The sequence below is a fragment of the Myotis davidii genome, unplaced genomic scaffold (genome assembly GCF_000327345.1).
Source record: "Myotis davidii unplaced genomic scaffold, ASM32734v1 scaffold251, whole genome shotgun sequence".
NCBI lineage: Eukaryota > Metazoa > Chordata > Mammalia > Chiroptera > Vespertilionidae > Myotis > Myotis davidii.
In genome coordinates this window covers 144,896-157,896 of record NW_006282378.1, presented here as the reverse complement: position 1 = coordinate 157,896, position 13,001 = coordinate 144,896, and the positions used below count along the sequence as shown (strand labels likewise).

The 13,001-nt window shown below is 42.9% G+C and overlaps 1 protein-coding gene and 1 long non-coding RNA gene across 2 annotated transcripts in view; one reads left to right on the top strand and one right to left on the bottom strand.

Annotated features, from left to right (window-relative positions):
- The window catches only part of CD84 (CD84 molecule), a 32,266-nt gene extending 22,596 nt beyond the window's left edge, over positions 1-9,670 (bottom strand). Inside the window, exons 1-2 of the mRNA XM_006752828.2 lie at positions 9,548-9,670; positions 5,594-5,720 (exon numbers count right to left, since the gene is read on the bottom strand). Of these exons, the coding sequence (XP_006752891.1) occupies positions 5,594-5,639 (46 nt within the window). The 5' untranslated portion in view covers positions 5,640-5,720; positions 9,548-9,670. The remainder of the gene's footprint in view (positions 1-5,593; positions 5,721-9,547) is intronic.
- LOC107181801 lies at positions 4,353-5,305 on the top strand. Its single transcript, XR_001512508.1, has 2 exons — positions 4,353-4,575; positions 5,102-5,305. It is a non-coding gene; the product is annotated as an uncharacterized LOC107181801 (long non-coding RNA).
- Positions 9,671-13,001: the final 3,331 nt, after the last annotated feature.

The window sequence follows — 13,001 nt, the reverse complement described above, 5'->3', positions numbered from 1 at the left end:
GAGATTACGAGAAAAAGAAAGAGATATATTTTTTAAAAAATCAGACACTTATTCTGGTTGGAAATATTGATGGGGTAGGAGGACTTTAATTGGCCAGAGGAAAATTCTTCAGAGCCGAGCAAGAGAAGTGAGGGATGGAATCCAAAGAGAGTACGAAACATAAAATATTTATGACAATGCAGAGGGGACAGACCTAAAACTTCATAGTTCTCCTTAGAGTCTGATAAAAACGAAGATGATGTACAAATGGGGGTGTAGGAGGCTCCCTAGTCAGTTACACTCTGCCTTTATCTCCTAAGCTCCACTTGCTCTGGCCCCTCCCCCTTCCTCATCTTCTACCCTTCTTTTCCTCCCTCACTCTAACCACACTGCTTCCTCCTTCAGACAGGCCTGCATGTTTCGCTGACTTCCTCTTCTTTTTTTAAAAAAATATATTTTATTGATTTTTTACAGCGAGGAAGGGAGAGGGTTAGAGAGTTAGAAACATCGATGAGAGAGAAACATTGATCAGCTGCCTCCTGCACATCCCCTACCGCAGCCAAGGTACATGCCCTTGACCGGAATCGAACCTGGGACCCTTCAGTCCACAGGCCGACGCTCTGTCCACTGAGCCAAACCGGTTAGGGCCTGACTTCCTTTTCTACAATACACGCAGCACTCTGTCACTATGAAACTCTGTTCCAAGGTCATCTCCTCAGAGAGCTTTCCTGATCACCAGGCTTAAAGCAGCAGTTCCCTCCATCACTCCCCATTGCCTCGCCTACTTTAGTTTTCTTCAGAGCAGCCATCACTACGCAGCGCCTCAGCTCCATGAGGATGAAATCACCATGAATGCAGAGTCCTTGTCTGTTCCGGTCACCACTATTTCCCTACCACCTAGTGGGTGACTCTCACATTTTTGTTGAGAGAATGGACACTTTTAGGCTGCTGACCCAATTACCCCTTTTCCAGCAACATAAAGCAAGGTAGAGAAACCCAGAGCCAGAGAAAGAGTGAGGCCAAGAGAGAGCTCTTCACCGGTCCCGTGTCTTGGTGTGGAAGCCTCAGGGTATAAACTGATACACAAGAAGGAGCAGTTGGCTAACTGTAACTTCTTTTCCCTCTAATACCCTCGTGACATTAGCAAACAATTGTCTTGGTGTAGATCCACAGGCTGGGGCAGCTCAGGGTGGCGAGTAAAAGTGCCCTGAACTAGGGATCCAGGACATGTTCTAGTTCAGGCTCTGCTGCAGACGAGCTAAGTGACACGGGTAAGTCACTTTCATGCTAAGTCTCAGGATTCTAGTTGGTAAATGAAGTAAAACATATATACCCTGCCACTTGAGGAGTTACCAAGATTAAATGAAATGTGTATGCCAGTGATGGCGAGCCTATGACACGCATGTCAGAGGTGACACGCGAACTCATTTTTTTGGTTGATTTTTCTTTGTTAAATGGCATTTAAATATATAAAATAAATATCAAAAATGTAAGTCTTTGTTTTACTATGGTTGCAAATATCAAAACATTTCTCTATGTGACACGGCACCAGAGTTAACATGAGGAAGGTTGAGAACCGCTGGTCTAGAGGCTCCAAAAAGGGTCTTGCCATGAGGAGCACCCTCTGTCTACCCCCATGTCAGGCACTATGACTTAGTGAGAAAGAGCCAGACAGCCCAGAGTTTGAATCTTGGTTCCATTAGGTACTAGCAATAAGTGAAAATTAGCAACCTCTCTGTGCCTCATTTTAAAAAATACACATTTGTATTGATTTTCAGAGAGAGAGGAGGGAAGAGGGAGAGAGAGATAGAAACATCGATGGCAGAGAAACATAGATCAGCTGCCTCCTGCACGCCTCCACTGGGGACGCAACCTGGGTATCGCACTGGCAAGCTCTTGGTTCATAGATCCACGCTCAACCACTGAGTCACATCGGCCAGGCTCTGTGCCTCACTTTCACCAACTATAAAATGGAGCTAACAGAACGACTTACCTCACAGAAGTATTATGAAGGTTGAATGAGTTAATATTTATGAACCTGTTACAAAAGTCCCTGGCACTTTGTATGTTTGTTATAGAAAATAAAAAAAGCATTGTTACAGAGATTAAAATAATACTCCCAGGCAACTGTTAAGCGAAGATTCACCAAAAAACCTCCCCATAAACAAAAAAGAAAGAAAGATTTGACTGAGTAATTTTATGGTTGGGGGTCACCACAACATGAGGAACTGTAGTAAAGGGTTGCGACATGAGGAAGGTTGAGAACCGCTGGTCTAGAGGCTCCAAAAAGGGTCTTGCCATGAGGAGCACCCTCTGTCTACCCCCATGTCAGGCACTATGACTTAGTGAGAAAGAGCCAGACAGCCCAGAGTTTGAATCTTGGTTCCATTAGGTACTAGCAATAAGTGAAAATTAGCAACCTCTCTGTGCCTCATTTTAAAAAATACACATTTGTATTGATTTTCAGAGAGAGAGGAGGGAAGAGGGAGAGAGAGATAGAAACATCGATGGCAGAGAAACATAGATCAGCTGCCTCCTGCACGCCTCCACTGGGGACGCAACCTGGGTATCGCACTGGCAAGCTCTTGGTTCATAGATCCACGCTCAACCACTGAGTCACATCGGCCAGGCTCTGTGCCTCACTTTTACCAACTTTCAAATGGAGCTAACAGAACGACTTACCTCACAGAAGTATTATGAAGGTTGAATGAGTTAATATTTATAAACCTGTTACAAAAGTCCCTGGCACTTTGTATGTTTGTTATAGAAAATAAAAAAAGCATTGTTACAGAGATTAAAATAATACTCCGAGGCAACTGTTAAATGAGGACTCACCAAAAAACCCCCCATAAACAAAAAATAAAGAATGATTTGACTGAAGAAATACTTGAGTAGCCTGAGTAGACTGGGACTGACATATATATATATAATCTCGATTGATTTCAAGGCGGAAGGGAGAGGGAGAGAGAGAGAGATAGGAACATCAATGATGAGAGAGAATCATTGATCGGCTGCCTCCTGCATGCCCCACACTGGGGATCGAGCCTGCAACCCGGGCATGTGCCCTGACTGGGAATTGAACCATGGCCTCCTGGTTCATGGGTCAATGCTCAACCTATGAATGGCTGGGGACTGACTTTTGTGCTTCTGTGTGAAGGCACTCTGGCTGCTTTGTCCACCGTACTGATCGCCCGGCTGATTCAGCCCAACAGGCTGATGCAGTGGCCTCTACTCCCTCCCACTGCAGTCCTGTGTTAGCGCAAGGATGCAGCTTCCCAGCCTCTCTTTGGAAACTGCATTTTTAGCAGATACTTCATTTTCCCCATGCCGAATATATATATTTTTCCATTTCTACAAGTGGGCCTTTGAGCCCTTTCTGAGAGTCTGAGATAGTGGTCTGCTCAGATCTCTTTCTAGAACAGAGGCTTTCTCGTTATTTTGAAGGACTTTGGACTAGTGGCATATGGCTCTTGCCAGGACTCCTCTCCAGGCACAAAACCTGTCTTTAACCCCCAGGATGATGGTTGGGGCCTGGTTATCCATGGGCAGGTGTCCAGACGGGCCCACTCACCTCTGCTGGGTGCCCCATGACTACGCTTTACAGGACAAGACCTTGCTGATATTATTGAATCCTTGTTTGTTTTTAAGAAGCAAATTCAACTCAACCCAAATCCTATTGATGTGAATGGTGTTTGAACCGTGTCTCGATATGGTCATTTCCTTGGGTATTCTGCTCTGCTGGCCTCCCTGAACTCTGGCTATTGGCAAAGGCCTGCCCACCAATCCCAACCACCTCTACAGGTGGGTGTGGAAACAGGCCCAGTCTCTCCCTAAATAATCCGGCCTTGCTGGGAATGAGTCACGGCTCTTCACTGACAAATCCCGAAATGTGGTAACAATTAATAGGAGGGCAAGGATTTTATTCCACTTTAGCATCAAAGTGGGTGAAGGCAGCATTGCTCAGTGGTTAAGTCTAAAGACATTGGAAGTCAAATCCTACTTTCTCCACTTTTTGGCTAAATGACCTCCAGAATTCTGGGCCAATGCTTTCACCTGTGAACTTGAGATATTAATAGTACTCATCTCATAGGGTATTGTAAGGATTAAATAAAATGATAAATGTAGCTACTTAGCATAATGCCAGACACATAGTGGTTGCTCCATAAATAGTCAGTAATTACTATTATTGATGAGAGATAGGAGAAGGGACAAGGGGAGGAGTTTAAGAAACTGAAACAAGAAAGGTGTAGAGAAAAGGAAGAATTAAAATTCCATGGGGGAAAAAAACTTGTAGAGAGAAATGGACATGGACTCTTCCTGTCTTCCACCACAGAGGGTGGGTGGCTGGTAGGATACTGGGAGGGATGGTCAGAGTCACAGGATTCCCAAGTCATGATGAGAAAGTTAGGATCAGAACATAAGCCTGTGAGTTTTGACTCTGAGGGAAAAATTTTCCGACATGGAAGAGTCATGAGTTCACACACTTATTTCGGTGATTTCAAGAGAAAAATGGGGATTTCTAACTTCCTTTTCCACTGCTTCTCAGCTGCTTCACTAATCTGAGTTCCAGGAAAGCAGTTGATTCACAGTCCAATGGTAAGCATAAGGGACCACCTTCGCCAGGAACAGCAGCAGGAGAAATTTAGGGTGCAATCTCTGTGATGCTCAAATGGAAGGAGCCCCAATTTTAAAAGGTCAAGGGAACCAGAGAGACCATGGTGCATTTATTCTACCTTTTCAGAAAATCCTAACCCACGCATTCGTGTCAGGAATTTGATAGTGCATTTTTAGAACTGGTAAGAGACAATAGAAATAGATTTAAAATGGCAAACAGAGTCAATTTTTATATAAGAAAGGCAATTATTTGGATTTAATTAAATAATATATGCAATGAAAAGACACACCCAGAGCTAGGTTAATGTTACATAGTTTTCTTTGTACCGACAACAAACAGTATGCATATGTCCTTTATAATTTACTGTTGAGCATAAGTAAGGAAAACAGAGTTTTTAAAGCCAGTTCTTCATTTTTTGAAAGTAATGTTCTTAGTTCCAGTTCTTCATTTTTTTGAAAGTAATGTATTTGTAAAATAGGAATAATAGCCACTTCTCATTTATTTTAGGGAGTTTTTGGAAGATAGAAGCTGAGTAATAACTCTGAATGTGCTTTGAAAATGAAGCAAGCGTCCAGAGATCAAGTTTTTACAGTGACAATTATGGCCATGAACTCCAATCTGCTAGGGCAATGAAATAATGGAGAAAAGTATACCTTTGTCAAAAGCCATATGACACATTATAATACCCCAAAAGAAATAGCTTTTAAGTTATTCAAGATTTTGTATTATTTCTTCTCTTTCTGGGCTTTCTGGCCAGATCTACCAAGTGCTGAGTCTCCTGAGCAGAAGGGTTTGTCTCAGCTCTTTGGAGACCCACCACAAACAAAAATTCAAACTCTAAAGCTCAAACAGGTTTGACTCTTACTGGTTGTTTTCCTTATAGACCAAGGGTATCTGTGTTGAAACCTATCAGAAGGGCATTTCCATGTCTTCCTTCAGGGCAATCTCTAAGAAAAGTAATAGAAAACTAGAAAGGGATCAACAAGGGTCAGAACTTACAGGTTTGTAGGCAAAGGAGCAAGATCCATAAATAGTGCTGCGCCATCTTCAGAGGATCATTGATTGTGAAAAGAAAGGCACTCTTCTAACAGACAGCGTTTCACTTGAATTTTCTTGCTATTTATAGCTGGCTGAAAAAGGAAGTGATAACGATTTCGGAAACAATGGTCTTTGCTGTTTTTTCCTATATTATCACATAAAGTGCCTAGCATTAATTCGTTGTTTATTTAACAAATATTTATTGAATGCCTACTATGTGTCAGGCACTATTCTGGGTGCTGGCAGTATAAAGACCAACAAAGCAATTGATCTCTCCCCTTGTTGGGGAGATCAGCAATTAAACAGTGTTTTCACAAAGGAAAATTATGGAGAACGGGGAGGGCCCGGGCTAGGAGAATGTGGGAAAGGCTCTCTGTAGGAACCGACAACCAAGCTGAGATGGATCTGAAAAGTCAGTTAGCATTATTAGGCAAAAGGTGGTGGGGGATAGAGAGTAGGAAGAATGTGTTCACATGATAGGAGCTTAATAAATGGTAGCAACTAATACTATATAATTACAGTTATATGTTAATATATAATACAATTATATGTAACTAATAAAACATATTTTATACAAATTGAATAATTTCCCAAATTATCCTATATAATAAAATAAAAGCCTAGGTGGCGTCATGCATGATGTCATCACAAGATGGCGACCACAAGATGGTCACCACAATAGGACCTGCAGGGGAGGGCAGTTGGGGCAGAAAGAAGAAAGTAAAATTGCCAAGAGCTGCTGAAAACTTAACATTGTATTTCTTTCTTCCAAAATAATGCCAGCAGGGAGGGCAGTTCGGGGTGATTGGGCCAGCAGGGGAGCAGTTAGACATTGATCAGGCCGGCAGGGGAGCGGTTAGGGCGCGATCAGGCTGGCAGGCAGAAGCAGTTAGGAGTCAGCAGTCCCAGATTGTGAGAGGGATGTTCAACTGCCGGTTTAAGCCCGATCCTGGCAGTTGGACATCCCCCAAGGGGTCCCAGATTGGAGAGGGTGCTGGCCAGGCTGAGGGACAACCCCCCCCTTCCACTCCTGGTGCACAAATTTCATGCACCAGGCCTCTAGTTTTATATAATATGATATTCTATTATGTTATTATATATATGATATATAATTATGTTATATATATCATATAATTAATATAATTATATTATGAGTGAGATAAATGAAATATAGGGCTATTCTTTCGTTGAGGCTTACTACTCCCTGTTAGAAGATAACAGGGTTCTTGTATGTATGTAGGGTGTCAGGGGAAATAACATTAGGGGCAAAAACAGAATATTGGAGACTAGCTATAGTTATAAGAAATATTAATCATGCTCTGTTAACTGTGATTGCCTTGTTCTGATGAAAGAAAGGACATTCTAACCTGTCTGGGAGTTGTACACTGCTGGGACCTGGGAATCAACCTTGGACCTGGGAGTCAATATTGGAATTCGGTCCAGTCTCATTCAAGAACTGCCTATTGCCCTGACTGGTTTGGCTTAACTGCCTATTATCATGGACAGAGTTAACCTTAACCTTCTTAACCTTGTTGCCCAAACAACGGAGTCCCACTTCAGCCTGCACTGCCTACTTCCCCATGTAATTTTTGTCTTACCCAATATAAGCAGTGGTTAGTTGCAGAGCAGATATTTGTGGATGACCTGCTGCTCTCCTGTACTGTTGGCAGGGTTGGAATAAACACTCATATATGATTCAACCCTGTCTCTGCTTAATTGTCTCAAGTATTGGCAGGCAGCCCAGACCGCTTGGTTGTCTAGTTAAAATAATAAGTATAAATACTTGAGCCCCGAAGCTAAGCAATTTTAACTGGAACCCAGCTGTTTGGGGGGGAGTCTGAGGATCCAGCTCCTGAGACCTGCGGGGAAATAAGATTATGTGTAGCCTTTGCCACTGAGAGGAGTCCTTCATTTCTAGGCAACTTGAGCCTCTGAGGTCATTTTACTGTATCATCCTGCTCATCGTTCTCTAAATATATAATTGTTCAGTGTAGCACAGATGAGTGCCTTTATGTAGGGACAGTGAACCAGGCAGCTTTTGGGGACCAAAGAAAGACTGAAGATAAAAATGGAATTTCCCAAATTAATTATTTCATTTCATAAGATTAAACCATATTACTTTCACATTTAGGAAGCACGTCTTCCTAAAATATGTGATTCCTACACATGGAAAACACACACATTCATCATGTTTCATAGAGAAGGAAAAAAGAAGAAAGAATGTAAAATTGGCAAGAGCTGCTGAAAACTCAACGTTGTATTTCTTTCTTCCTTCCTCTTTCTCTGTGGGAATGTTCTTTCTTCCCCTGTTATCTAACACTCGTGCTGGGTCTCACGTCTATGCCTGAAGAAATCTTAGATGGTAACTGTTAGGCACATTCTTAGACAGTATCTGTTAGGCACATCATGCCTTGCAGGGGGCTCTCGCTCCTCCCGGCGATTTTCTGTTATTCTCCTTGTAGGTTTCATGAACAACGGCCTTTGGCTTCCAGTAAACTGCCTCACCCAGTTCCCAGTGGCTCACCTACACCTCACCCCCACCTACACCGGGTCTGACCCATTACTCTGACTGACCCTTAACAGTGACATAAATATCCTGCTCCCCCTACTCTGTCCTGCTGATGCCATTTTGGTCTCAGCCCTTCTGCTAGCAGATGTAATAATCTATAATAATAAAAGCATAATATGCTAATTAGACTGGACAGCCAAACGACATTCCGGACATCTTTCCAGACGACCTTCCGGACGAAGCTGGGGCGGCGAGGGCATCGGGCCTCTAGTACATTTATAATCCTTTACCCTTTTTGGCCTCATGCGTTCCTCCTTCGGCGACCCTAACGGTATCTTAGTCCTGTTGAGCCTAAACCGATGTCTCTCTCTCTCCCATTTTTTTTAGAGAAATACAATCCAAAAATTTATACTTACATATTTGGGTTTGGTTGCTTTTAACTTCCAAAAATTGAAGGGCCTGCAGATTTGACAGGAAAATGGCTAATGTCCATAGTCTAACTAACATATCAGGTCGGATAGTGGTTAAATTTGGCCTCACTGAAGTAATTTGGTCACTTATTATGAATGAACTCTTGTTAGCCAACGATTATTTGTTTGATGTTCAACTTTTGATATATCCCATCCTGGATAAGACCTTTCGTTTTCATCATATTCCTAGACCAGTGTCTTATCTCTGTCAGCCTTATACTGCACATCGATCAGGAAGACACTTGGTTTTGAGACTTAATTTGATCTGATGTGGAAGGATATGAAAGTTCTGCTATCCCACGGTAACAATAAAAAAACTGAAATTAAAACCATACTTATCTGTGGAATGTGCAGTGAGTGGTATATGCAAAAAACCCACGATGAACTGAATTCCAGAGAGAAATGTGCCCTTTGTAGATGAGCGGAGAGCGAAATAGCTCAAAAGCTGGGGCAGGGAGAAGGAGAAAATAGTGGCCGAATAGGCAGACTTTTCTTCCACCTCTTCCCAGGACCAGACTGGAAATAAAACTAAAGTGGGGAACATGCACCCATAGTTACCAACTGAGGTCCCAGTGAAGGAGGGGACTTATATCAAGAAAGGACAGAAAACACCTGGAGACCGACAGGAAGGGCGAGGTCAGGAGAGGAAATGACCGAGTGTCCAGGAGCGGCAGGCGGGCAGGTGGAGAGCGAGGAGGGAGCTCCTGGCTACGGGAGGCTGTTCCCTCCAAGATAGAGGCCGGGACCCAGATGGGCTCCATAGCCTGGAGTACCAGAGCCCAGAGCCCGGAGTTCCCAGGTAACATCCCACCGTGAAAGGCGACAGGGCTGCTGGCCACAGTGGGGCCTGGAGCTGGTCAGAGAGAAGGCTACAGTTTAGTTGTTTTTCTTTTTTCTAAACCCAGAGCACAGAAGTTTTCATTGGCAGCTGCTCACCTGAGGCTTTGGTGCAAGGAGAGAATGTGGACTTCAGGTGCCTAAGGAGAGGCCCGGGTGGGAAGCATTCCAGGGAGACATGGAAAAGCAGCAGCCTGGAGCCCTGTCCTTGGTCTCATACACTCGAACCAAATGGCCTTTTGTCTAAAGAGGAACTAACCCCTCCCAGTAGCCTCAGGGCAGGTCAGAGAAACAAAACCCCGCCCTAGGTGGTAACAGCCCACTCTACCCTCAGGAGCCATGCCTACCACAGCCTAAATGCCCATTTTTAGAGAAAACAGAAGCTGAGGTCAAGCCTATGGGTTTGAGGGTTTCAATAGTCTCAGGAAGCATCAGTGACTGGATTGGGGAAGGGGCCACCCACCCACTATCCTGGGCACCAGCCTAGTCTGGTACTTTCCCTGCACGGGAGAGCTGATAGAAACTCCAGGACTCCAGCTGATCCCACTGGATTGCATCCAGATATTTTGGGCCAATCGCAGAGGAGTAGCTCTGGGACAGGGAAATACACCAATCACATTTCCTGAAATCTGAACAGCCCCTTTCCTGCCTATAACACTTTTGAGGGATTAAGGTTGACAGATGGATCTAATTGACATTTCTAGAACATTTCACTCAAAAGCTGCAGAATATACATTCTTCTCAAGTGCACATGGGTCATTCTCAAAGATAGACCACATGTTAGGACACAAATCTCTACAAGTTCAAGAAGATTGGAATCATATCAAGTATCTTCTCAGATCACAACGGAATGAAATTAGTAATCAACTACAGGAAAAACACTCAAAAATCTTCAAACACATGGAGGCTAAATAGCATGTTATTAAATAATAAATGAGTTGCCAAAGAAACCATTCAGTGGCCAGCTGACCACAGCGCCTATCTCCCCCTCTGGGAGCTTTGGAGCGTGTGGCAAAGAGCATGTGTGCAGTATGATCCTTTATAGCGAAAGTGTTAAAAAAATACAAAGCATTTCATTAGCTGTTCCTTAGAAGTTCATAGAAAGTTCATAAGCACAAAGGGGAGGTAAGTGGAGTCGTCACACCTGGCTGCAGCATATCATAACACATTGTTTTTCTAAGACAATCTAGCAATTTTTCTTCCATGGTTCCTAACCCTGACACAATGCTTCTCCATATCCTGAAGCGATCCCTCTCCTTACGTCAGTCCCCTCTCCCAGCACATTCAATTTCTCATGTCTCATTTCCTCCCCTTAGCACATTCTGTAACATTCTGTAACCCTTCCATGGCTCAGTCCCACACCCTGTAACAAGATCAGAGTGGAAATAAATTATATAGAGACTAAAAAAGCCAAAAAAACAAAAAATCAATAAACTCTAGGACTTTGAAAAAGGAGATAGAGGAAGATATAAACAAGAGGAAGAATATACGCTGTTCATGGATTGGTAGAATCAACATCATTAAAATGTTCATACTTCCAAAAGCAATCTATATATTCAACACAATCCCTATTAAAATACCAACGGCATATTTCACAGATCTAGAACCAATTCCCCCAAAATTTATATGGAATCAAAAAAAGCTACAGCAATCTTGAGAAAGAACAACAATGTTGGAGCAATCACAATACCAGATATCATGTTATAGTATAGATCAATGGAACAGAACAGATACCCAAGAAATTGACCCAAGCCATTACACTCAATTGATATTTGACAAAGGAGGCAAGAACATACAATGGAGTCAAGACAGCCTGTTCAATAAATGGTGTTGGGAAAATTGGACAGGTATATGTGAAAAAATAAAACTAGGTCACCAACTTACACCATACAATAATAAACTCAAAATAGGTAAAAGACTTAAATGTAAGTTGTGAAACCATACAAATCTTAGAAGAAACCATAGGCAGCAAAATCTCAGAGATCTTTCATAGCAGTATGTTTATGGATACATCTCCTAGGGCAAAGGAAACTAAGGAGAAAATAAATGTGACTGTAAAGTCTGGGGCTGGGAAAATAGGGACTTTCCCGATGCCACCCGCTGAGTTGGACAAACAACCCAGAATGACCGAGCCACAGTTGTGCTAACTTCCTATTGGACAATAGCAACCACCCTGGGACCCACCAGAACACCAAGTCACAGTTACGCTCACATCCTGCTGTGCTAACTTCCTGATGGACAATAAATGACCACCCGAGGCTTCTCAGGATGGCCAGGGTGCAACCGTACAAACTTCCTGCTCATAAATCACCCGCCACAAGCTACCTCAGATAAACCTGATTGGTCCAACAGCAGCATTAAGAAGCTCTGCCAGGCATAGGTGGGTGTGACTCCCCCGGCCTGTGCTCCTGGACCGTGGGACCTCACCTAGGAGCTTTCAATAAACGCAATCTTTCGCTTTTACCCTGCTTGTCTTGGTCAACTTATTGGTTTCAGTCAGATTAAATCTTCCATCTTAGATTAAACATTACAGTGACTACATAAAAACAAAAAGCTTCTGCACAGCAAAAGAAACCATCAACAAAATGAAAGGAGAGCCCACTGCATGGGAGAACATATTTGCCAATGATACATCTGATAAGTGGTTAATTTCCCACATATAAAAGAAAGTCATACAGCTCAATGAAAGGAACACAAAGAATCCAATTTAAAAATGGGGAAAGGAACTAAATAGACACTACTCCAAAGTGGATTCACAGAAGGCAAAGAGACATATAAAAAAAAATGCTCAAAATCACTAATCATCTAAGAGATGCAAATTAAAATGACAATGAGGTATTTCCTCAAACTTGTCAGAATGGTGATCATCAAGTCAACAATGTATAGCCCGTGGACACAAACAATTGTGTGCTGAAGGCCTGGGAGGGACAGGTGTGCAATGGAGAGGGTCAATGGGAAAACGATTGCAAGGGGCATCTGTAATACTTTCAGCAATAAAGATTTAAAAAAACCCCAAAAGACCTGGGTCAGGAGGCTGGTCTGGGTACAGACCAATAGAAGAGAGAGCTTGCCATAAACAGAGACCTTGAGAAGAAGGAAGTTGATGAAATGTACATGATAGTATGGACTGATAAGACAGGCTGGAATCTAGAAGAGCTTCTGAAGCAAAAACAAATTGTTTGCCCAATAATGTCCATTCTTTCCAGAATTTTGCTGAGAAAGTGGCACTAGGAAGGGACTAGAGAGAAAGCTTCCCTTACCTGGTGAAGGAAATAAACACAGAAGTCCAGGAAGGGCAGAAAGTCCCAAACAAGATGAATCTAAAGAGACCCACACCAAGAAACACTGTAATTCAAATTCAAAAGGGTAAAGACAAAGAGAGATTCTTTTTAAAATATATATTTTTTATTGATTTTAGAGAGGAAGGGAGGGGAAGAGAGAGATAGAAACATCAATGATGAGAGAGAATCATTGATTGGCTGCCTCCTGCAAGCCCTCCCCTGGGGATCAAGCCCGCAACCCTGGCATGTGCCCGTGACTGGGATCGAACCCG